General features: G+C 65.0%; 1 protein-coding gene across 4 annotated transcripts in view; it reads left to right on the forward strand.

Annotated features, from left to right (window-relative positions):
• The first annotated feature begins 2,274 nt into the window (after positions 1 to 2,274).
• Cbfa2t3 (CBFA2/RUNX1 partner transcriptional co-repressor 3) overlaps positions 2,275 to 23,292 on the forward strand; it is a 68,287-nt gene continuing 47,269 nt past the window's right edge. For all 4 annotated transcript variants that reach the window (XR_011365041.1, XR_011365040.1, XM_069987851.1 and 1 more), the window contains exon 1: positions 2,275 to 2,526. Coding sequence is in view for 2 of the 4 variants with exons in the window: in XM_069987851.1 (XP_069843952.1) it covers positions 2,490 to 2,526 (37 nt within the window). In the remaining 2 variants the exon portion in view is untranslated. The remainder of the gene's footprint in view (positions 2,527 to 23,292) is intronic.

Below are 23,292 nucleotides of genomic sequence, written 5' to 3' on the forward strand. Positions count from 1 at the left end.
ACCGTGCACCCCCCCACCCGTGGGCTCCAGGAGGTATGTGTAAGGAGGGCCTAAGGGAGCAAGAAAGTAGGGGGGAGAGGCGAGGGGAGGGATGAGGAAGGGAAGAGGGCAGGGGAGGAGGGGGGAGGGGAGAAGACCTCATTCCCTCCACCACAAAGCTGGGTGCTGGCCGCAGACAGAAGTGGTCTTTGGGGGAGGCTTGTCCCCTGCCGCCCCGCCCCCACAGCCGCTTCCTCTCCGGCTTCTTATCTGCTGGGCTGCCTAGCTCAAAAAGCCACAGCCAACGTCTGCTTCCTCGCAAGCACCAACTGCCCCTCCTGGGGCGCGGGGGGGGGGAGCGCCCCAGGTCGGCAGCCCCCGTGGGTGGCGCCCGGCCCCCTCCAGCTCTGCAGACCAGAAAACCAGGCAGAACAAGGACTGGGCGCCCGCGCCTCCTCTCAGAAGGGGACTGTCCTGCCTGGGGCAGCATGGTGGACCCGAAGGCCAAACACCAGCAGCCAGGGCTGCAGCCACCAGCCCTCCCCGGGCCAAAGCGGGAGGGTCTGCCTGAACCTCCTTCCCTGACGTGATCCAGCCCAGGGGCGCCCGGCTGGTTGCACTGGTGGCTGCAATGGGTCCACAATTTACAAACCTCTGCTCCAGGGAGGCTGGGGGGGGGGGAAGGCCATCAGGAGAGGCCTCCATGCTGTGAGAAGAACGAGGCCAGGACCCCCAGGCCCAGCCCCTCACCCCACCCTGGCCAGACACAGGAGGGGAGGGTACCAGAGGGAACAGCTCAGCCACAAACCTGGGCAGAGCGGAGGCTAGCGGGCCAGAGAGGCCGGGGGGAGGCTAGCAGCTGGAGAGGCCGGGGGGAGGCTAGCGGGCCGGAGAGGCCGGGGGGAGGCTAGCGGCTGGAGAGGCCGGGAGGAGGCTAGCGGGCCGGAGAGGCCGGGGAGAGGCTAGCGGCTGGAGAGGCCGGGAGGAGGCTAGCGGGCCGGAGAGGCCGGGGGGAGGCTAGCGGCTGGAGAGGCTGGGGGGGGGCTGTGCCAGGAAGCCCCTCCCGGAACAGGCCCCATCAGCGCAAGGCCGAGCTGCTCGCCCGGCCTGGCGACCCACTCAGCGCCCATGACAGAAGCAGACTGGGATGGAGGGACGAGTAATTCACTGTGTGCATGAGCAATCTACAATCAAAGCAACGCAAAGCAGCGGGGCTGTCGAGGGCTGCCGTGCTGAAGGGCCTGTCTCGGGGGCCCGCGGCGTGGTGCGGTGACGCCTGGGGGGTGGGGGGCCCGCGGCGTGGTGCGGTGACGCCTGGGGGGTGGGGGGCCCTCCCCCGCAGCCTCCTGCCTGCCCCGCGCCCTCGGGCACCGCCGTGCCCTTTCCCCAGCACTTCCTCTAATGGACACACATGGGGTGGGGCTCCAGGACGCCGTCTCCCCCAGCCCCGTCTGAGTGGGGACAGAGGGCTCTGAGGGGAATGTGGGGTCTCCCAGGCCCCTGGGCAGGGCCCGCCGCCCACCAGTGTGTGGCTTCCCGTGGGAGAGGGGGCATCGGAGTCTCCTTAAGTTGCACTGGCCAGGAAGCCCCCAGGGAAACAGCTTCCCGGGCCAGCCTGGTGGGAAGTTCTCCGGGGAGGGATGGAGGGCAGGAAGCCTGGGCAGTGGAGAGGTTCCAGCTGAGCTGTGGGGCCCGGACGCCGCTGAGCGGCCTGCAGGCCTGCCCCTGGCCGGCTGGCTCCGGTTGGGAGAGAAGCAGAATGGGACACTGGCAGGGACGGACGGACGGACGGACGGGGGACTGGGGGAGGTGGGGGACTGAGCAAGAGAACCACCCAGGCTGCAGGGACACTGGTGGTGGGCAGGCGGGAGGGCAGGGAGGCCAGGGGTCGTGGCCGGGATGGTTCCCGTCCCGCACGGAGGAAACACGCCGAGCCGGCCACGGGAGGCCACAGGCTGCAGGCCGGGCAGAGGAAGTTATTGGAAAGTCAAACCGGAATGGCACGAGGAGGGGCCGGGCAGATGGTTCCTGCTGGGGAAGCGGCGGGCACAGCTGCGGCCCCCCGGCCCCACCGCACTATCGCGGCGACACAGCTGGCTGCCCCTCCCCTCCACGGCCCTCCCCTCCGCGGCCCTCCCCTCCGCGGCCCTCCCCTCCACGGCCCTCCCCTCCACGGCCCTCCCCTCCACGGCCCTCCCCTCCACGGCCCTCCCCTTCACGGCCCATGAGGCCCTGCCACCCCCCACCCTCCCCAGGGCCTAGCTAGCACAGGCTGGCAGGCGGGCGCACGTTAGCAGGGCCCGGTGCTTCTGGGGGAACACGGGCCTGTGCGCCAACAGGCCCAGCTGGCCCCGACCCTCCACGGCTGACGAGGCCCCACGGGGTCAGGAGAGGCTCTCTGGGAAGGGCTGACCGCCACCTGCCCCGGGGGCAGCCTCCTGCTGCCCGGCTCCAGCCCGGCCTCCGCCTGCCTGTCCCAGGCTTCCTCTTTGCTGCAGAGCCAGCCCCCCATGTCAGGACCTCGGGGTCCCCGAAAGAGCAGCGCAGGTAAGAGGCTGGGGGGCAGGGGCGGCCGGAGCAGGCGGGGAGGGGGCAACGTCTCTGAGCTGCTGCCTGTGCGGCTCTGTGGACAGCGTGGTCAGGCTGACTGGCCTCAGCTGTCCCATGGCGGGGACAGGTGGCCTGAGGAGGACCTGGCGGGCGCCAGGCCCGAGTCCCGGCCCCACCCGGAGGCCTGCGCCTGGACCCACGCACAAGGGGCCAGCTGTGTTCCTCCACAGTGGGGCAGTGGCCAAACATGGAGGGCAGAGGCCCCTGCCCGATCTCACGAGGGAACTGGTCAGAGCTGCAGGAGTACCTGCGAGCCAGAGATTCCGGGCAGGACGGGGGACAGGGCTTCTCTGACGTTGCCAACCTCGGCCCACACCTCGGGGCTCGGTGTGCAGGCGTTTGGTCTGCCCTTCCCCGGGGCCACGTGGCCACCTCCAGGGAGCCTCTAAAACCAAGTGCTCCTCACCCTGAGTTTTTGGCCTGTCATCTGCAGAGGGTCCTACCCTGAGCAGACTCTGCAGCGGTCCAACCTCTGGGGCTCCAGCCACCCACAGATGCCTCCAGCGAAGATGCCACTGTGCAGAGCCTGTGGTGTGCAGAGCTCACAGTGTGCAGAGCCTGTGGTGTGCAGAGCCTGTGGTGTGCAGAGCCCACAGTGTGCAGAGCTCACGGTGTGCAGAGCCTGTGGTGTGCAGAGCTCACAGTGTGCAGAGCCTGTGGTGTGCAGAGCTCACGGTGTGCAGAGCCTGTGGTGTGCAGAGCTCACGGTGTGCAGAGCTGTGGTGTGCAGAGCTGTGGTGTGCAGAGCTCACGGTGTGCAGAGCTGTGGTGTGCAGAGCTGTGGTGTGCAGAGCTCACGGTGTGCAGAGCCTGTGGTGTGCAGAGCTGTGTTGTGCAGAGCCTGTGGTGTACAGAGCTCACGGTGTGCAGAGCCCACGGTGTGCAGAGCCTGTGGTGTGCAGAGCTGTGGTGTGCAGAGCCTGTGGTGTGCAGAGCCTGTGGTGTGCAGAGCTGTGGTGTGCAGAGCCTGTGGTGTGCAGAGCTGTGGTGTGCAGAGCTGTGGTGTGCAGAGCCTGTGGTGTGCAGAGCCCGTGGTGTGCAGAGCTGTGGTGTGCAGAGCCTGTGGTGTGCAGAGCCCACGGTGTGCAGAGCTGTGGTGTGCAGAGCCTGTGGTGTGCAGAGCTGTGGTGTGCAGAGCTGTGGTGTGCAGAGCCTGTGGTGTGCAGAGCCCGTGGTGTGCAGAGCTGTGGTGTGCAGAGCCTGTGGTGTGCAGAGCCCACGGTGTGCAGAGCTGTGGTGTGCAGAGCCTGTGGTGTGCAGAGCCTGTGGTGTGCAGAGCTGTGGTGTGCAGAGCTGTGGTGTGCAGAGCCCGTGGTGTGCAGAGCTGTGGTGTGCAGAGCCTGTGGTGTGCAGAGCCCGTGGTGTGCAGAGCTGTGGTGTGCAGAGCCTGTGGTGTGCAGAGCCCGTGGTGTGCAGAGCTGTGGTGTGCAGAGCCTGTGGTGTGCAGAGCCTGTGGTGTGCAGAGCTGTGGTGTGCAGAGCCTGTGGTGTGCAGAGCTGTGGTGTGCAGAGCTGTGGTGTGCAGAGCCCACGGTGTGCAGAGCTGTGGTGTGCAGAGCTGTGGTGTGCAGAGCCCGTGGTGTGCAGAGCTCACAGTGTGCAGAGCCCGTGGTGTGCAGAGCTCACAGTGTGCAGAGCCTGTGGTGTGCAGAGCCCGTGGTGTGCAGAGCTCACAGTGTGCAGAGCCTGTGGTGTGCAGAGCTCACAGTGTGCAGAGCCCATGGTGTGCAGAGCCCGTGGTGTGCAGAGCTCACAGTGTGCAGAGCCTGTGGTGTGCAGAGCTGTGGTGTGCAGAGCCCGTGGTGTGCAGAGCTCACAGTGTGCAGAGCCTGTGGTGTGCAGAGCTGTGGTGTGCAGAGCTCACAGTGTGCAGAGCCTCTGGTGTCAGAGCCCGTGGTGTGCAGAGCCCGTGGTGTGCAGAGCTCACAGTAGCAAAGCCTGTGGTGTGCAGAGCTCATGGTGGAAGAGCCTGTGGTGTGCAGATCCTGGGGTGTGTAGGGCCATGCTGCTGACACAACAGCGTGATATTGGCTTCTTCCAAGTGTGGCAACTCACACCCCTGAGGGAGGGGGCACTGCGGGGAGGGGGCACCAGTGTGGGGAGGGGGCACTGTGGGGAGGGGGCACCAGTGCGGGGAGGGGGCACCAGTGTGGGGAGGGGGCACCAGTGTGGGGAGGGGGCACTGTGGGGAGGGGGCACTGTGGGGAGGGGGCACTGTGGGGAGGGGGCACCCACTGCAGGGAGGGGGCACTGTGGGGAGGGGGCACTGTGGGGAGGGGGCACCAGTGTGGGGAGGGGGCACCAGTGTGGGGAGGGGGCACCAGTGTGGGGAGGGGGCACTGTGGGGAGGGGGCACCAGTGCGGGCCAAGGTGTGGTTGGCAAAGACAGCCGTCCCCTCCCAGGAGCTGGGCTCACGGCCCCGCGGGGTAGGTCCACAGCCCTCCGCCCGCCCGCCCCGCCATGTGGTGTTGGGCCAGCTCTCACCCAACCTCAGGTTCCTCCTGTTGGCCCCCACGTGGCGTGGGCGTGGCTTCTCGGTGGACAGGGCGGCGGCGGGAGGGGGCTTGTGGCTCCATTGTTTGCATGGCAGTGCTGACCCCCCGGTAGCTGTGAATGTGGCTGGGCGTGCAAGGGTGTGGTGGTGGGGTTGGTGCGCTGGAGACCCCCGGAGCTGGCCGTCTGCACAGACAGACGCCCACCTTGAAGTTCCCAAGTCATTCCCTGCTCCTCAGGGACTCAGGACTCACAGGGACCCTGAGGTTCTGGGGGTCACCTCCAGGGGCAGCGTTGACCTGAGCCGTGCTGGAGGGGGCTGGGGTGCTGGCGGGCTGGGGAGAGGCCACGAGCTGCCGGCAGCCCCAAAGCGAGCAAGCCCGGGGTTCACTTCAACTGAGGGGCAGTGGCTCCCTGCAGAGCTGAGCTGGGGCGCCCCGCCCACTCCTGGGGCTGGGGCTGAGAGGGAAGGGATGGGGTGGCCAGCAGGGAGGGGACCCCTGTGAGGCCCGTGAGCCTCAGCGTGGGTCCGGGGAAGCGCGGGGGCCCCGGGGGCGCTCCCCTGGGGGAGCTCACCGCTTGGGGCACCTGCCTCGCTCCGGCCAGTGTGGGCAGAGCACGTGTGGGGGACTCCCGCCCGCCGTGCGCACCGTGGGCAGTTTTCTTGTTGCCGTTCCCTGCACGGTGCGTGCGCGCGTGTGCGTTCCTGCCCCTGCGTGCTGAGGCTCTGAACGCCGTGCAAGCCGTCTTGGATGGGGGAGGAGGTGCTGGGGCCGTGTGTGGAAGACATGAGCAGCGCCGAGTTCAGCGCCTCCAGGGTCATGGTCTGGTCCCGGGCGTGTGCACCCACTCCGGACTCTCATGACCCTGCGGGAGGCCCAGAGCTGTGATGCCGGCTCTGCGGAGCCAGGCTCCGGCTGGAGCCTCTGCGGAGGGACCTCCATTCTGCCTCCTGGTGCATCTGGGCTTCCTGGGTGTCTGGCCGTGATGTCCGGTCACTCCAGTCCCAGCCTCCGTCCTCAGTGGCCACCTCTTCCCTCCCGAGACCTCGGGCCTCTCTCCAATGATGGAGCCGCCTGGTCCAGCAGCGGACCAGAGGGAGATGGACGGCGGGAGCTGGGGGCTCTCTCCGTCATCCCTTAGGGGAGGAGCCGGGGACCCCGGCCAGGGCTGGCTCCACAGCCGCCAGCATTGAGGGGCGCAGGTGTGGGTGATGACATCCCTGGAGTGGACACAGCGTGGCCACGAGGGGACCGGGAGACAAACATCGTTGTGACGGGTGTGTGCAGCCCCTGCGATGGAGGCCCGCCCACTGCACAGTGCGCCTTCCCGTGCCCCCCGCGTGCCCCATGCACACCCCGGCTCGCGCGCGGGGGCGCCGGCTGCAGCAGCGCCCCCACGGCTGGCAGTGTGGCCTCAGGGGTTCTAGGTCAGGCGTGAGGCCCAGGGCCTTCGCTGCCATCACAGGCTCTGCCCACGGGCAGCATGGGATCACGCGCCCCAAAAGAAACGAGCTCATTACCTGACTTACGTAAGTGTGATGGCTCTGGGCGCCACCTATAATAACAATAGCTTCCAGTGGGGGGCGGCCCCAGAGCCCCGCTGACCGGCAGGCCCAGCTGGGAGCCACCTGCTCATGGACAGTGGACCCCTGGCAGAAGTCAGAAGGGGGTGGGGAAGGAACCCCGGGTCAGAGGGCGGAGAGGAGGTGTGAGACGGAGGCCATGAGGGAGGAAGGTATAAGCAGGGCCTCCCTCCCCTCCTGCCGTCCAGGACTGTCCACAGTCCCCTCCCCCTCGGCAGCCTCTGGGACCTGCTGGGGGGTCTCTACCCTGAGCTCCAGCACTCTCCCCCCCAGAACTTCACAAGAGGGAGCCAAGGGACGGAGCCCTGGCCGGGCGGGCTCCCTAGAGGAAGTGGTCCTGCGGGGCAGCGTGGAGGCCACGTCCCAGGCAAAGGTGGCTTCCGTTCTCAGCAGAGATGAAGAGGAAAGCCTGGTGGTGGCCGGCCGCCGCCCCAGCCCTCGGACACTCTCAGTTCCACAAGTGCAGCTGCCCGAGGAGACAGGAAGAGAGGCTGGGGCCCGGCACAGGTCCAGGCCCTCCCAGGACCCTCTGCCTCTGAAGCCACGGTGGCTGTTGCCATGGCTACAGGGCCCCACGGGACCTCCGGCTCAGCAGCCCGGGCCCCGGCTGGGCCGGCTCGGGCCACACAGGTGTTCATCCTGCTCTGTGTCAGGAATCCCAGAGCAGATGTTTCCTGCCACCCCATAGCTGACACCTGGATCAAGCGTGTCCTAAAGCCCAAGAACAGTGCCAAGAACAGTCCCAGTGCCCCCCTGGGGACCTGGCAAGCACTCTCTGCGCTGCTCCTGGTGACAGAAGGCCTGAGGGGCTGGCAAGGAGCAGAAGGAACTGGGCCCAGGGTTTCCTCCTCCCTCCAGTTCTGGGTGCATTTGTTGGGTTTCTGGAAAGCCCCAGCCCTCAGGCCGGGGGGGGGGGCTGCACCTGCCCGCATGTGGCGCTCCCGGGGCTGTAGGGGAGACACCTCGGGTCTCTAAGAACAGGCCTTCCGCACACACCCTGGCCAGAGCGTCCCGGGAGCTCCGAGCGGCCGGCCCCGCAGACCCTGAGCTGGCCGCTGCCCAGAGCAGACCCTGGTAGAGGCTGCCAAATGCCACTCTACCAGGAGGCTCACCCTGGGCCCCAGGCGGCTCCCTGGCCGGCCGTGCGGGGCTGTCCCCAACCGGGGGCTCCCCGGACAGGGGCTCCCCAGGCAGCGTGCACACAGGGGAGTGCCGGTGGGAGGGCGGCTTCCTGTCGGAAACTGAAACACCCAGGTGAGAGGTGAGCTGCCACCACAGAGGCTGGGCCGGCCGCCGCAGGCCTGCCATCCGACCCCCGCCATCCGCCCCCCGCCATCCGCCCTGCCGCGGGCCTGCCATCGGACCCCCGCCATCCGCCCTGCCGTGGGCCTGCCATCCGCCCCGCCACGGGCCTGCCGTCCGCCCCTCCTCACCCCTCATCCCAGCAGCGTGCAGGGCCCTGCGGCTCGGTGGCAGCCTCAGGGCCTTTGGGGGCGTGGTCACGGACCTCCTGTGGGGACTGCTTTCCCAGTCCTCCAAAGTCCCTTCATCCTTTTAGAAGGGAACGGGTTGGGGGGGGCGCCCGCCAGGATCGCGTGGGGCGCTGAGTCCAAACCCCAGGACCACCAAAAATTCCTTTTGAATTGAATACATGTGGCAATCATGACGTTCCAGTGGGGTGAGATTCGATGGGATACCCTGTGAATGCCGACCTCTTCCTCCACAGTCTTCCCCGACTGCTGCCCGACTGGGTGGCATTCACACCCAGCTCTGCTCAGATGGGCAGCTGCCGTCTAGGGATGGCTGCCGTCCAGGGGCGGCCCCCCGGCCCAGGCCTGCCAGGATGCAGGATGGCTCTGACTGCGCCCAGCAAGCCCCCTCTCTGGGGCTAGTCCTCCAGGTCTGGAATATTCCAGGCACGCTGGAGAAGCTCCCGACGCACAGACTCCCTGGTCCCTGGCCTCATGGAGACCTCTCCCTGTTCTTTGTCCCTGTGTGGTTCTCTTCAAGGAGGGGACAAGCGCTGACACTAAGGCCATGTCCTGGCCTTCAGAGAACTCAGGATATAACTTTTGTTGCTGTGACCCCACGAGCCAAAGATGCAGTGAGGGGTCTGGGGTCTCAGGTCCTCCCCCAGCCCACAGGAGGGACAGACCAAGTCCGAGTGTGCGGCAGCAGGGCTCGGCGGTCCTGCAGGCCCCATGCGTGCAGGGAGGGAGGGCCGGGCACTGGGTGGCCTGGCACTGGGCACTCCTCCCCATTCTCCCACAGAACCCATGGGGCCTCGGGCCGGTCCTCACTGAAGATGGATGTGGGGGTACCAGGTGGGGCAGGTGTACCTGGACGGCCGCCCTGCGGCGCTGGGCTGCTGGGCCTGTGGGGCAGGCGTGCCTGGGTGGCCGTCCTGCGGCGCTGGGCCTGTGGGGCAGGCGTACCTGGGTGGCCGTCCTGCGGCACTGGGCCTGTGGGGCAGGCGTGCCTGGGTGGCCGTCCTGCAGCGCTGGGCCTGTGGGGCAGGCGTACCTGGGTGGCCGTCCTGCGGCGCTGGGCTGCTGGGCCTGTGGGGCAGGCGTACCTGGGTGGCCGTCCTGCGGCGCTGGGCCTGCGGGGCAGGCGTACCTGGACGGCCATCCTGTGGTGCTGGGCTGCTGGGCCTGTGGGGCAGGCGTACCTGGACGGCCGTCCTGCGGCACTGGGCCTGTGGGGCAGGCGTACCTGGACGGCCGTCCTGCGGCGCTGGGCCTGTGGGGCAGGCGTACCTGGGCGACCGCCCTGTGGCGCTGGGCCTGTGGGGCAGGGCCGGGAGGCTGTGGACGCATGTTCTTCTCCCCAGCTCTGCCTGGTGCTCAGTGTCCTCACGCCCCTTGGCACAGCGTCCCAGGCCATGAGTCACTGGGCATCGCGGGGAGATGAAGGTGGTGGAAAGTCCTAGAACTGGGCTGGAGATGGGGCCCCTGGGCCCAGGAAAACCTACTCTGCTCTGAGCGGCTCGAGGGAGCTGCCCAGGCTCCCCTGGAAGGCAGGGGAGAGGCACACGGCCCTCCCTGCCCTGCCCAGGGCCCGGGGTCCTCCCCCCCCCCGCACAGCCTGTCCCGGGCCCGGGGTCCCCTCCACACACAGCCTGTCCCGGGCCCGGGACAGCCCTGTCCCCCTCACAGCCGTGTCCTCAGGGAACACGTGAGGCCAGGGGCTCTACTCGCTTGAGGTGAAAGTTCATGAAATGCTTTGCACGGCTTGGACATGTGACTCCGCTCTGGATAAATAACCAGTGTCCAGCAGAGGTAGCAGTTAGCTGTACCCCACAACCTCAAACTGCACCCCACCTGCATGTGCATGAGACGTGCACTGGCAGGTGGCATGTCCCTGGGAGATGCATCGCTGCGGGGGGGGCACATTCAGGAGGTCTGTCAGTGTGGCAGAGCACATATCTGAACTAGGAGCTGGGCATGAGACCTTGATGAGGATGTCCAATGCAGGACAGACAGATGGGCGGTGGACGGACAGATGGATGGATGGATGGATGGATGGATGGACAGGTGGGTGGTGGGTGGATAGATGGGTGGTGAATGGACAGATGGGTGGTGGATGAATGGATGGATGGGCGGTGGACGGACAGATGAATGGATGGATGGATGGATGGATGGGTGGTGGGTGGATAGATGGGTGGTGAATGGACAGATGGATGGACAGATGGGTGGTGGATGAATGGATGGATGGGTGGTAGATGGGCAGATGGATGGATAGTGGGTGGATGGGTGGTGAATGGACAGATGGATGGACAGGTGGGTAGTAGATGGATGGATGGTGGATGAATGGATGGATAGATGGTAGATGGACAGATGGATGGATGGTGGGTGGATGGGTGGTGAATGGACAGATGGATGGTAGATGGATGGATGGGTGGTAGATGGATGGATGGGCGGTGGACGGACAGATGGATGGATGGATGGATGGATGGGTGGTGGGTGGATAGATGGGTGGTGAATGGACAGATGGATGGACAGATGGGTGGTGGATGGATGGGTGGTGGATGAATGGATGGATGGATGGATGGTAGATGGACAGATGGATGGATGGTGGGTGGATGGGTGGTGAATGGACAGATGAATGGTAGATGGATGGATGGATGGTAGATGAATGGATGGATGGGCGGTGGACGGACAGATGGATGGATGGATGGATGGATGGGTGGTGGGTGGATAGATGGGTGGGGTGAATGGACAGATGGATGGACAGGTGGGTGGTGGATGGATGGATGGATGGTGGATGGACAGATGAGTGGTGGATGAATGGATGGATGGGTGGTGGATGATAGATGGATGGACAGGTGGGTGGTGGATGGATGGATGGATGGATGGTGGATAGACAGATGGGTGGTGGATGAATGGATGGATGGGTGGTGGATGACAGATGGATGGACAGGTGGGTGGTGGATGGATGGATGGATGGATGGTGGATGGACAGATGGGTGGTGGGTGGATAGATGGGTGGTGGATGAATGGACGGATGGGTGGTAGATGACGGATGGATGGTGGGTGGATATACAGAGCTCTTCTTCCTTCTGAAGTCAGTGGGGTCTCCCAGGGTGGGAGAGATGAGGTGCACACATCCAGTATGGCTGAGCCAGGCTCTCTCCTGGTCCTCCTCTCCGTCTACTCTCTGAGTAATGAGGTCGAGCTCTCAGCCATTCAGGGACTTGGTAGAGGCCTTCTACACAGAAACCATTCCTGTGGGTTCTGAAGTCCGTCTGGCCGCTCTGCTGCCGGCACACAGTAGGTGCTTAGGAAATGTCAGCTGAGAGGGCCCCTGGTCCTATACCTAGCAGACTGAATCTCTGGTGGGCAAGAAAGAAGAGAGGAGGGGCTGCAGGGGTGAAGGCTGCCTTTAAAAATCCTAATATTTTCTGTTTGTTGGTTTGGGGTATTTGTTACTGTTTGCTTGTTTTAAGACAGGTCTATGTAACCCACGCTGGCCTTACACCCACAATCCTCTTTCCTCAGCCTTCTGAGTGCTAGGATTACAGGCGTACACTATGTGCCTAACTGAAAGTCTTACCTTTAGCTGCGTTGTGGGTGAGTCCCGACATGACGTTAAGAGAGAACAACAGGCACAAAGGCCGCGTCACATGATCTCACGTTATGAAATGTCAGGAGAGGAGAATCCATAGCGACAGAAGGTGGAGTTGTCATCTCCAGGGCCCAGGAGGGACCTCAGGAGTGGCGTTCGTGGAGATGGGACCGGGGACAGCGTGCAGAAAGGAAAGTGTGCGGCCGGCCCACCAGGGACTGAGATGGCCCCGTTTGGATTTGGTGGGACCCCGGGTGGGCTCCACCCTGCCCTGGGAGCTGATCCCAGGACCCAGGGCCCGGGACGGGAGGCAGAGCCCTCGGGAACGAGTCCCCGCCCCCCACGGCCATGGCCAGTGGTGCTGTTGGTCCCTCCTTTAGCCACACACCCCCAGAAGCCTGGCCTCCAAAGCTTGTCCTCAGCCTCCAGTCAAGGATGCCGGAATAACACCCTCCACCATAGGGAATCGGCCACCTTTGGTGTCTCCCCTAAAGGTACAAAGGTCTGATGCCAGAGGGTGCCAAGGGTTTCGTGCAGGAGAAGCCAGGGGCGGTCCCCTCCCTCCGAGCCTCCCACCCCCAGCAGAACCTCTCCTCCCAGAGCAGCTCCCTGAGGGGCGGCCACGCTGCCCTCAGCTTCCCCCTGGAGTTTCAGCTCCTCAGCTATTTTAGGTACCCTGGTCACACCCAGAGTCCTTCCTCTTCAGACCTGTGAGCCGGCGGCCAGCGGCCTGATCCACCCTCCGTCTCTCCAGATACACCAATTCTGGATGCTTCTCCGCAATGGAATCCCTAGGTATTGGGGTTTTGTGCCTGGCTCTGCCACTCAGTGCCATGCCCTCAGGGCCACCATGGTGGTGTGTCTGGTGCCTGTGCACCTACAAGCTGTCTGCCTTTCTGAACCTGCTTCCTAGATGTGCACAGGAACGATGAGGATGGCACCAGGGTGGGCGCGACGGTCCAGGGAGGGCAGCAGGGTAGAGGCCTGGCGGAGGGGCAGCGGGGTAGAGGCCTGGCGGAGGGGGTGGTGCCTTCGCCTTCGTCCTCCCTGGGCCACGTGCGGTGACCCGGTATGCTCTCCATACACAGTGTTCTTGTTCCCAGCGGGGTCCTCATTCCAAAGAGAGGCTTGGAGAGGTGCCCCGAGCTGGGACACAGCCCTAAAAGGGTGCTGAGCGGGTGTGTGGGTTTCTGGGGCGGGTTCTGACCCGGAGCCGGGGTGGAAGCCGGCTCTCCTGTGGCTCGAAGCCTGGGGGGGCAGAGGGTGGGTCTGGGGGAGGGCCAGCTCCGCCAGGGGTCGCCTGTGGTTCCGACGTGCAGCTGGCCAGTACAGCTCCAACTCGCAGCTCAGAGCCCTGCTGCTGTGCCCCCAGAACTGAACAGGACTCAGAGAATGGCACACGGGCTACCCTTGGGTGGGAATGGGACACTGCCCCGGCGTGGTCACTGGGGCCAGTGGAAGGCAGGTGGACCCAGGGAGGGCTGGAGGCCCCTGCATGGTTGTGCAAGGGTGCATTGGTCACTACCCTCCACCACACAGGTCACCGAGAGAGCCCGGGCCCCACAAGCCACCGAGAGAGCCCGGGCCCCTGAGTTCTGATCAGGAAATTCTGTTTGGGCTCCAGAGGCCAAATCAAGCCGGCACAGGCTGTGGACCAAGCAGCGGCCCTCCCAGGCCTCCAGGGACCCAGCCCCAGGGTGCCCTCCCACGCACCAGGGGACGGGAGCGGCTGTGGGAGGGAGGGCGGGGTCTGTGTGCACACCGTCCTGGGGCAGTTGGGGGGCGGGTCCTGTCCTGGCAAAATGGCTTTGGGAGGCCTCAGGGAGGGCCAGCCCCTGGAGATGGCTGTGACCACACAGAAGCAAGCCCCCAAAGTGTGCACACACAGACCCTGAGCCGGCCCATCCCTCAGCTCAGGCCACGTCCCCATCCTGGATGCCAGGACTCCTGAAGTAGTGGGCAGGCCCCTGACTGAGGGCGGGTGGGCACTGGGACAAGACAAGGGGTGGAGGGAGGGCAGCAGGAGGGCAGGCAGGGGCTGGCAGGAGGGAGGGCAGCGGGAGGGCGGGCAGGGGCTGGCAGGAGGGAGGGAGGGCAGCGGGAGGGCGGGCAGGGGCTGGCAGGGAGGGAGGGCAGCGGGAGGGCGGGCAGGGGCTGGCAGGAGGGAGGGCAGCGGGAGGGTGGGCAGGGGCTGGCAGGAGGGAGGGAGGGCAGCGGGAGGGCGGGCAGGGGCTGGCAGGGAGGGAGGGCAGCGGGAGGGCGGGCAGGGGCTGGCAGGAGGGAGGGCAGCGGGAGGGCGGGCAGGGGCTGGCAGGGAGGGAGGGCAGCGGGAGGGCAGCGGGAGGGCGGGCAGGGGCTGGCAGGAGGGAGGGCAGCAGGAGGGCGGGCAGGGGCTGGCAGGAGGGAGGGCAGCGGGAGGGCGGGCAGGGGCTGGCAGGAGGGAGGGCAGCGGGAGGGCGGGCAGGGGCTGGCAGGAGGGAGGGCAGCGGGAGGGCGGGCAGGGGCTGGCAGGAGGGAGGGCAGCGGGAGGGCGGGCAGGGGCTGGCAGGAGGGAGGGCAGCGGGAGGGCGGGCAGGGGCTGGCAGGAGGGAGGGAGGGCAGCGGGAGGGCGGGCAGGGGCTGGCAGGGAGGGAGGGCAGCAGGAGGGCGGGCAGGAGGGAGGGCAGCGGGAGGGAGGGCAGCGGGAGGGAGGGCAGCGGGAGGGAGGGCAGCGGGAGGGCAGTGGGAGGGCGGGCAGGGGCTGGCAGGGAGGGAGGGCAGCGGGAGGGCGGGCAGGGGCTGGCAGAAGGGAGGGCAGCAGGAGGGCGGGCAGGAGGGAGGGCAGCGGGAGGGCAGCGGGAGGGCGGGCAGGGGCTGGCAGGAGGGAGGGCATCAGGAGGGCAGGCAGGGGCTGGCAGGGAGGGAGGGCAGCGGGAGGGCGGGCAGGGGCTGGCAGGAGGGAGGGCAGCGGGAGGGCGGGCAGGAGGGAGGGCAGCGGAAGGGAGGGCAGCGGGAGGGAGGGCAGCGGGAGGGCAGCGGGAGGGCGGGCAGGGGCTGGCAGGGAGGGAGGGCAGTGGGAGGGCGGGCAGGGGCTGGCAGGAGGGAGGGCAGCGGGAGGGCGGGCAGGAGGGAGGGCAGCGGGAGGGCGGGCAGGGGCTGGCAGGAGGGAGGACAGCAGGAGGGCAGGCAGGGGCTGGCAGGAGGGAGGGCAGCGGGAGGGCGGGCAGGAGGGAGGGCAGCGGAAGGGAGGGCAGCGGGAGGGAGGGCAGCGGGAGGGAGGGCAGCGGGAGGGCAGCGGGAGGGTGGGCAGGGGCTGGCAGGGAGGGAGGGCAGCGGGAGGGCGGGCAGGGGCTGGCAGGAGGGAGGGCATCAGGAGGGCAGGCAGGGGCTGGCAGGGAGGGAGGGCAGCGGGAGGGCGGGCAGGGGCTGGCAGGAGGGAGGGCAGCAGGAGGGCGGGCAGGAGGAAGGGCAGCGGAAGGGAGGGCAGCGGGAGGGAGGGCAGCGGGAGGGCAGCGGGAGGGCGGGCAGGGGCTGGCAGGGAGGGAGGGCAGCGGGAGGGCGGGCAGGGGCTGGCAGGGAGGGAGGGCAGCGGGAGGGCGGGCAGGGGCTGGCAGGAGGGAGGGCAGCGGGAGGGTGGGCAGGGGCTGGCAGGAGGGAGGGAGGGCAGCGGGAGGGCGGGCAGGGGCTGGCAGGGAGGGAGGGCAGCGGGAGGGCGGGCAGGGGCTGGCAGGGAGGGAGGGCAGCGGGAGGGCGGGCAGGGGCTGGCAGGAGGGAGGGCAGTGGGAGGGCGGGCAGGGGCTGGCAGGAGGGAGGGAGGGCAGCGGGAGGGCGGGCAGGGGCTGGCAGGGCAGTGGCCTCTCTCTCAACCCAGACTACAAACCAGCAGCAACACACAGGCAGGCTGGAGCCACCTGGTCCCAGGGCATCCCTGAACCTAGTGCCCCAGCTGCCCCCCAGCCCCCCCAGCTGCCCCTTAGTCCCCCCTAGACCCCCTTAGGCCCTCCCAGCCAGCCCTCTCCAGCCCCCCCATCTCCTCCCTGCTGGCCCCTCCCAGCCGCCCCCCAGCCGCCCCCCCAGCCAGACCCCCCCAGCCGCCCCCCAGCCAGACCCCTCCCAGCAGCCCCCCAGCCGGACCCCCCCAGCCGGATCCCTCCCACCGGCCCTCCCCAGCCACCCCCCAGCTGGACCCCCCCCAGCCGCTTCCCCAGCCGGACCCCCCCCCAGCCGCCCCCCAGCCGCCCCCCAGCCGCCTCCCAGCCGGACCCCTCCCACCGGCCCTCCCCATCCGCCCCCCAGCTGGACCCCCCCAGCCGCCCCCAGCCGCCCCCCAGCCGCCCCCCCAGCCAGACCCCTCCCACCGGCCCTCCCCAGCCATCCCCCCAGCCGGACCCCCCCCAGCCGGACCCCTCCCACCGGCCCTCCCCAGCCGCCCCCCCAGCCCCTCTCCAGGCAGGTTCACGGGGAACCGGCTAGGGGGCATGCTCGTGGTCCACATCATAGTAGAGCAGGCTGTTTCCAGGAGAAGTCAGCCCATCCTTGTGTCCTTAGTCCGTCTGGTCAGGCCCCTCCACATCCACAGGGAGACACGGGCTGGAGAGAAGCAGAAGCGGGGCAGGTGAAGCCGGAGGCCGAGCGGCCGGGCCAGCGGTGCCGTGGAGCCAGCCCCGGGGGAAAGCCTGAGACGAAGTGATTAAGATTCATGGAATGAGGTCGGCAAGACAAACCCAAATGTTTATTTTCCCAGGGGTAAATTACGACTTCAATAGGCAGAAATTACGGTCCCGGACCCTGAATAGCAATGAAAGGCACCTCACCATCGGGGGTCAGCAGGATGTCCGGCCCGTAGCCTCCTCCATCCCCGGGCCCGGCCAGCCCGGCCCCCATCGCCCAGCCTGGCAGGGCAGCTTCAGTACCCGCTGGACGGTGCCCAGGCCTGGGTGGACACGAGCTCGGGCCGGCTCACAGTCACTCGCTCACACGCATTCGCACGTGCTCGTTCACATGCACCCTCGCTCACACACATTCACACCACACATTCACACGTGCTCGCTCACATGCATTCACACATGCTCGCTCACACGCATTCACACGTGCTCACTCACACGCACCCTCGCTCACACGCATTCACACGTGCTCGCTCACACGCACCCTCGCTCACACGCATTCACACGTGCTCGCTCACACTCACCCTCGCTCACATGCACTCACACACCCTCGCTCACATGCATTCACACATGCTCACTCACACTCACCCTCGCTCACACACCCCCTCGCTCACACGCATTCACATGTGCTTGCTCACACTCACCTTTGCTCACATGCATTCACACATGCTCACTCACACTCACATGCACTCACACACCCTCACTCACACACACACACCCTCACTCACACACATTCACATGCTCGCTCACACTCATCCTCGCTCACACACCCCCTCGCTCACACGCATTCACATGTGCTCGCTCACACTCACCTTTGCTCACACGCATTCACACGTGCTCGCTCACACACTCACATGTAATCGCACACCCTCGCTCACACACACACCCTTGCTCACACTCACATGCCCTCACTCACACACTCTCACACGCCCTTGCTCACACACATACATACACACACTTGCTCACACACCGGATGCTGGCTTCAGCCCTCTGTGCTGGCAGGCCCAGCCTCCCTGCAGGCTCTGGGAAGGACTGGAATCCGGAACGGTCCGTCCGCAAGGGGGCTGGCACTGTAGGGCCCAGCGCCCCGCACTTGCTTCTGGTCCTTTCTGCCCCCTCTGACTTCTGGGCGCCCAGGCAGGGCAGCGGGGAGGTGGGGAGCAGCCTCCTGTCTTGCCTCGTGCCCCAAGAATACCCCAGAGACCCGGCCTCCCCCTCTGGCCTCACAGCTGGTCGCGGGGCCGCAGCTGCACAGCACCCTGGGAAGTGAGCGCAGGGCGGGGTCGGCTGCTCCTGCCTCCCACCGCCCTTTGCAGACCTGAGCTGGGTCACTTGACCCCAGCCCCCCTCCCCCTCTGAGCCACCCCTGGGCAGGCAGAGGAAGAGGAGCGGGAGCTGACACTCACCGGAGGAGGCCACGCCTGGCGGAACCCCCGGGCAGCCCAGCTGTGTGGCTGGCTGTGTGTGCGTGCGTGCGTGCCCCTGTGCGTGCGTGCCCCTGTGCGTGTGTGCGTGCGTGCCCCTGTGTGTGTGCATGCGTGCCCCGTGCGTGCGTGCCCCTGTGCGTGCGTGCCCCTGTGCGTGTGTGCGTGCGTGCCCCTGTGTGTGTGTGCGTGCCCCGTGCGTGCATGCGTGCCCCGTGCGTGCGTGCCCCTGTGTGTGTGTGCGTGCCCCGTGCGTGCATGCGTGCCCCGTGCGTGCGTGCCCCTGTGTGTGTGTGCGTGCCCCGTGCGTGCATGCGTGCCCCTGTGTGTGCATGCGTGCGTGCCCCTGTGTGTGTGCGTGCGTGCCCCTGTGTGTGTGCATGCGTGCCCCGTGCGTGCCCCTGTGTGTGTGCATGCGTGCCCCGTGCGTGCGTGCCCCTGTGTGTGTGTGCGTGCCCCTGTGTGTGTGCATGCGTGCCCCGTGCGTGCGTGCCCCTGTGTGTGTGTGCGTGCCCCGTGCGTGCATGCGTGCCCCTGTGTGTGCATGCGTGCCCCTGTGTGTGCATGCGTGCGTGCCCCTGTGTGTGTGCGTGCGTGCCCCGTGCGTGCATGCGTGCCCCTGTGTGTGTGTGCGTGCCCCTGTGCGTGCGTGCGTGCCCCTGTGCATGCCCCTGTGCGTGCGTGCCCCTGTGCATGCATGCGTGCGTGCCCCTGTGCGTGCCCCTGTGCGTGCCCGCCCCTGTGCATGCATGCGTGCGTGCCCCTGTGTGTGCCCCTGTGCGTGCCCGCCCCTGTGCATGCATGCGTGCGTGCCCCTGTGCGTGCGTGCGTGCCCCTGTGTGTGCATGCATGCGTGCCCCTGTGCATGTGTGTGTGCCCCTGTGTGTGCATGCGTGCGTGCCCCTGTGTGTGCATGCGTGCGTGCCCCTGTGTGTGCGTGCGTGCGTGCCCGTGTGTGCGTGTGTGCATGCATGCCCCTGTGTGTGTGCGTGCCCCTGTGTGTGCATGCGTGCGTGCCCCTGTGTGTGCATGCGTGCATGCCCCTGTGTGTGCATGCGTGCATGCCCCTGTGTGTGCATGCGTGCGTGCCCCTGTGTGTGCATGCGTGCGTGCCCCTGTGTGTGCATGCGTGCGTGCCCCTGTGTGTGCATGCCTGCGTGCCCATGTGTGTGCAGGAGCACACCAGTCCTGGGTTTGAGCTCAGGGGCTGGGCACTGTCCTTGAGCTCTTATGCTCAAGGCGAGCTCTACTCCCTGAGCCACAGCTCCACTTCTGGGCTGGTTTCAAACCACGATCCTCAGATCTCAGTCTCCTGAGCAGCTAGGATTACAGGTGTGAGGCCCTGGCACCTGGCTTGTGACCAGCTTTGACGTGCTTTGGGGGTGTTGCTTTCCAAACTATGGCTTTAGACTATCCAGAATCACCTGGAGAGAGAACAGAGTGGTTGTGTCTAAATACAGATCTCTGGTCCTCATCCAAACCCACCAGTCCTGGCCAGGGAAAGAGACAGGTGGGGGGGCAGGTGGGGGGGCAGGCGAGGGGGGGCAGGCAAGGGGGGGCAGGCGAGGGGGGGCAGGCGAGGGGGCCAGTGCTGAGACTGGATGAGTCCTGGTGACAATTTATTATTACCTATTTCACACTGTGATCTTTTGGTTTTGCCATCCATTATAATACTTTTAAGTATTGAATAAAATGTAGTTGATCCTGACTGATGTCACACAACCGAGTCCTGGCCACCAGGGTCTGGTGCTGGTGGGGTGCTGTGTTAATAGTTTGGGGTCTGTCTGGCGGGGTGCTGTGTTAATAGTTTGGGGTCTGGTGCTGGTGGGGTGCTCTGTGGGAGTTTGGGGGTCTGCCTAGTGGGGTGCACTGTTAATAGTTTGGGGTCTGGATGGGGGTGCTGTGTTGCAGTTCGGGGTCTGGATGGGGGTGCTGTGTTAAGTTTGGGGTCTGTCTGGTGGGGTGCTGTGTTAATAGTTTGGGGTCTGGATGGGGGTGCTGTGTAAGAGTTTGGGGTCTGGATGGGAGGTGCTGTGTTAATAGTTTGGGGTCTGGATGGGGGTGCTGTGTTGGAGTTCAGGGTCTGGATGGGGGTGCTGTGTTAATAGTTTGGGGTCTGGATGGGGGTGCTGTGTTGGAGTTCGGGGTCTGGATGGGGGTGCTGTGTTGGAGTTCGGGGTCTCTGCCCCAGGGGAGGCTGTCAAGCAGTTTTGGCGCCAGGCCCCGCTCGTGCTCTGGGGCCTTTACCATGCTTTCCTCCTGAGGATCTCTGGGCCTGGCTCAACGTCTAACTTCTCACACGGAGAAAACAACTCTTATCTGAAATTCAAGAAGATTCCACTTTGCATAGCACAAAATTGAAAGGAGATGCAATCAGTTTGTAGCTGGCAGCCGCTTAAGCCCTTTTTATGACCAATGTCCGTGTGGTCTGGGGCTGACTGCCAGCCGGCTCGTGGCCACGGTGACGTCACTGGGCCCACGCTCCCTCCTGGGCTACTTGCTCCTCGTGGGGAGCCCCTGGCTTCCACATTTAAAAAACACAGTAGGAATGGAATTAACCTCACAATAAGCGACATCCATGCATGAATACACAAATTACAAAAAGAATGCCGCATCACTTTTTCAACAAAAACTTGCTTTTCTATTTAATCATTCTCAAAATGCATTGCAGATCCACACTGATTTGTTCAGACAGTACTGGGATTTAAACCAGGGCCTTGCACTTGCCACGTAGTTAACTCTGCCGCTGGAGCCACTCCACGAGCCTCCTTTTTATGTTGCTACTTTCAAAATAAGGTCTGTGATTTGGTGCCCAGGCCAGCTTGGACTCTAATCCTCCTGTTTGTGTCTCTCCGTGACATTGAGATCACAGGCACGCAACCCCTTGCCCAGCTGTGGGTCAAAATGAGAGGTCACAAGCTTCCTGTTCTTTGTCTGTGGTTGGTGTTGGTGTTGTTGTTTACCGTAGGCTGGTCCTAAACCTCAGTCTCCCAATCTCTGCCTCCTAAGTCATCACCATGATTTATCTGTTGTATAACAGTTATAATTAAGGTAATAATCGGATCCAAATGATAATTTGGATTAACACAGGACAGTGCTTGCATCTTGACATTCTGTTTACAGAGTTGTGTAAGATGGAGGAATCCAAAGGCTTTCAAAAATAAAAATATATTAAGACTTTCTCCTCTTCCTTTAGACTGGACCTTGCTATGTAGCTCAGACCACTCTCCTGCCTCAGCACCCTCAGTGTGCTGGGATTCGATGAGCAGCTAGGATAAAATTCTCCTGGATGGAGTAGAACTGTGCATTAAGGGCAGAAGAGGGGTCATGCAAAGATTTAGTTGTAAGGTAGAAGTCTATTTACATATGTTTCTTCACCTGCTTCTACTTTTATGTACATATGGTGTTTAAAATATTGATTATTGATATCTATACTTTTGTCTTCTGGACTTTTTAAAATTAATAATTTTTAGAGCCGTATTGGGTTTGCAAAAAATCTGAGCAGAAGCTGGATGTGACTGTGCACATATATAATCCTAGCACTTGGGTGAGTGAGAAAGGAAAGGAGGGAAGGAAGGAGGGAGGGAGGGAGGGAGGGAGGGAGGGAAGGAGGAAGGGGGGCAGAAAATAGAGTTCAGGGAGACCTTATCCCATGCTCCCCACGCTAAGGCTGGTATGGGACACTTACTACCAATGATGAGCGATGCAAGGTATCATGTTTCTGATACATTGTTATTAACCAGAGGCTATAGCTTGCATTGGGCTTTAGTCTCTGAGCTGAATGTTCTGTGGGTTGGGACACACTGCAATATTCCACTCTGCCCTAAAGCCCTGCGGCTCCGCCTGCTCCCCGCCCCAGCCCTTCTCTGGCCTTTTGCAGGACATCACAGAGGTGATGTGTGCAACCTGTCAGATGAGCTTCTTCGCTTGGCAATGCGTACTGAGGGCTCCTCCGGGTCTTTCACGGTCTGACAGCTTGTTTCTCTTTACGGATGAATAATATCCAGTGCCTGCTGTAGCGTGCAGTCGCTTTCCACCTATTGAAGGACCGCTCGGTGGCTTCTGACTTCAGGCAATTAGGAATAAAGCTGCTATAGACAGGTTCTGTGAAGGTGCAAGCTTTTAACCCACTTAGGTGACCCCAAGGATTGTCTGTGTGGTTAGCATGCAAAAAGCCTTGCAGAATCCCATTCTGCATTCCCACTGGCAAGCACAGGGGCTTCCTACTGCTCGGCACGGTATCTCCCCCGCCCTCCGCCCCTGCCCAGCCACCGGACGCTGTCCTGTTCGGGGCTCAGTCCCTCTGCGAGGTGGGGGTGGGACCTCACGGTGGCCTCCTTGTATCCCCAGCGCGGGGCGGGCCTCCTTCCTTGTGCTGACCTCCTCCTCCTTCGTTTGTGCAGTGCTGGAGTTTGAACCTGGGGCTTTGCCCTTGCCAGGCAGCCGCTCTGCTATTCGAGCCACATCCCAAGGCCTTTGTGCTTCAAATTGTGTCTCACGTTTATGCCGGGGCTGGCCTAGACTCCTCTTATTTATGCTTCCCTGTGGCTGGGACGGCAGGTTTGCATCACCATGCCCAGCCTTTCAGTGGTGTTGAGGTCTCCGAACCTTTTTCCGAGGCTGATCTCACCCTGGGATCTTCCGACCCCTCCACTGCTGGGCAGCGGCCGGGCCGAGCCACCTGCCCTGCTCAACGGGCCTTCCCTTGTATTTAGTCTTCAGCTTTTAAAACCCATTCTGGGAACAGCCCTTCGTCAGACGCTGTCACACACGGTCCCGGTCCGTGGCGTCTCCCCTGAGGCGGCAGTCCAGCGCTTCTTTTACACCGCAGGCTTTCGGTGCTTTTAAAAGGTGTGTTTACAGGTGAGGCACAGGGGGGGGGGGCCACGGGGACGCTTCCTTCTGAACGGCCTCAGCCCGCCCTCATTTGCTCCCAAACTGGTGCGTGATGGGTTGGTTTGCGGGTCCCGGGCTCGAGCTCGGGGCCTGGGCGCGGTCCCTGGGATTCGGTGCTCACGGCTGGCGCTCCGGCGTCTTGCGGGTGACCGGAGGAGAGCCTCGTGCGCTTTTCCTGGGCCTCCACGCTCAGACCTCGGCCTCCGGACCGCCCGTCCGCCCGTGCCAGCACCTTTGGATCCACGTTCTTCCGGGCGCGGCGATCTCTGCAGCCGCCGCCGCCGCGCAGGTCCCGGGGCCGGGGGCCAAAGTGCGGCTGCGTCCTCCGGAGGCCGGGGAGCGGGGCAGCGGCCCCGCCGGGCGTCCGCCCGCGCCGTCGGGCCCGGGCCGGGCGGCGCTCCGGAGGGCCGCTCGGCGCGGCGGGGTCGGCGGGGCCGAGCGCGCGGAGCGAAGCGCGGGGCGCCGCGGGGGCCGAGCGCGTGGCGGGGGGCGCGCGACCCCTGCCGGCCGGGCGGGCGCGCGGGGCCGCGGCGGCCGCGGAGAGGCGCCCGCCGCCGGGGCCGCGAGGCCGGGACGCGGGCGGCGCCGAGGCGGC

The sequence above is a fragment of the Dipodomys merriami genome, unplaced genomic scaffold, assembly GCF_024711535.1.
Source record: "Dipodomys merriami isolate MVZ:Mamm:240054 unplaced genomic scaffold, mDipMer1.0.p SCAF_348, whole genome shotgun sequence".
Classification (NCBI taxonomy): Eukaryota; Metazoa; Chordata; class Mammalia; order Rodentia; family Heteromyidae; genus Dipodomys; species Dipodomys merriami.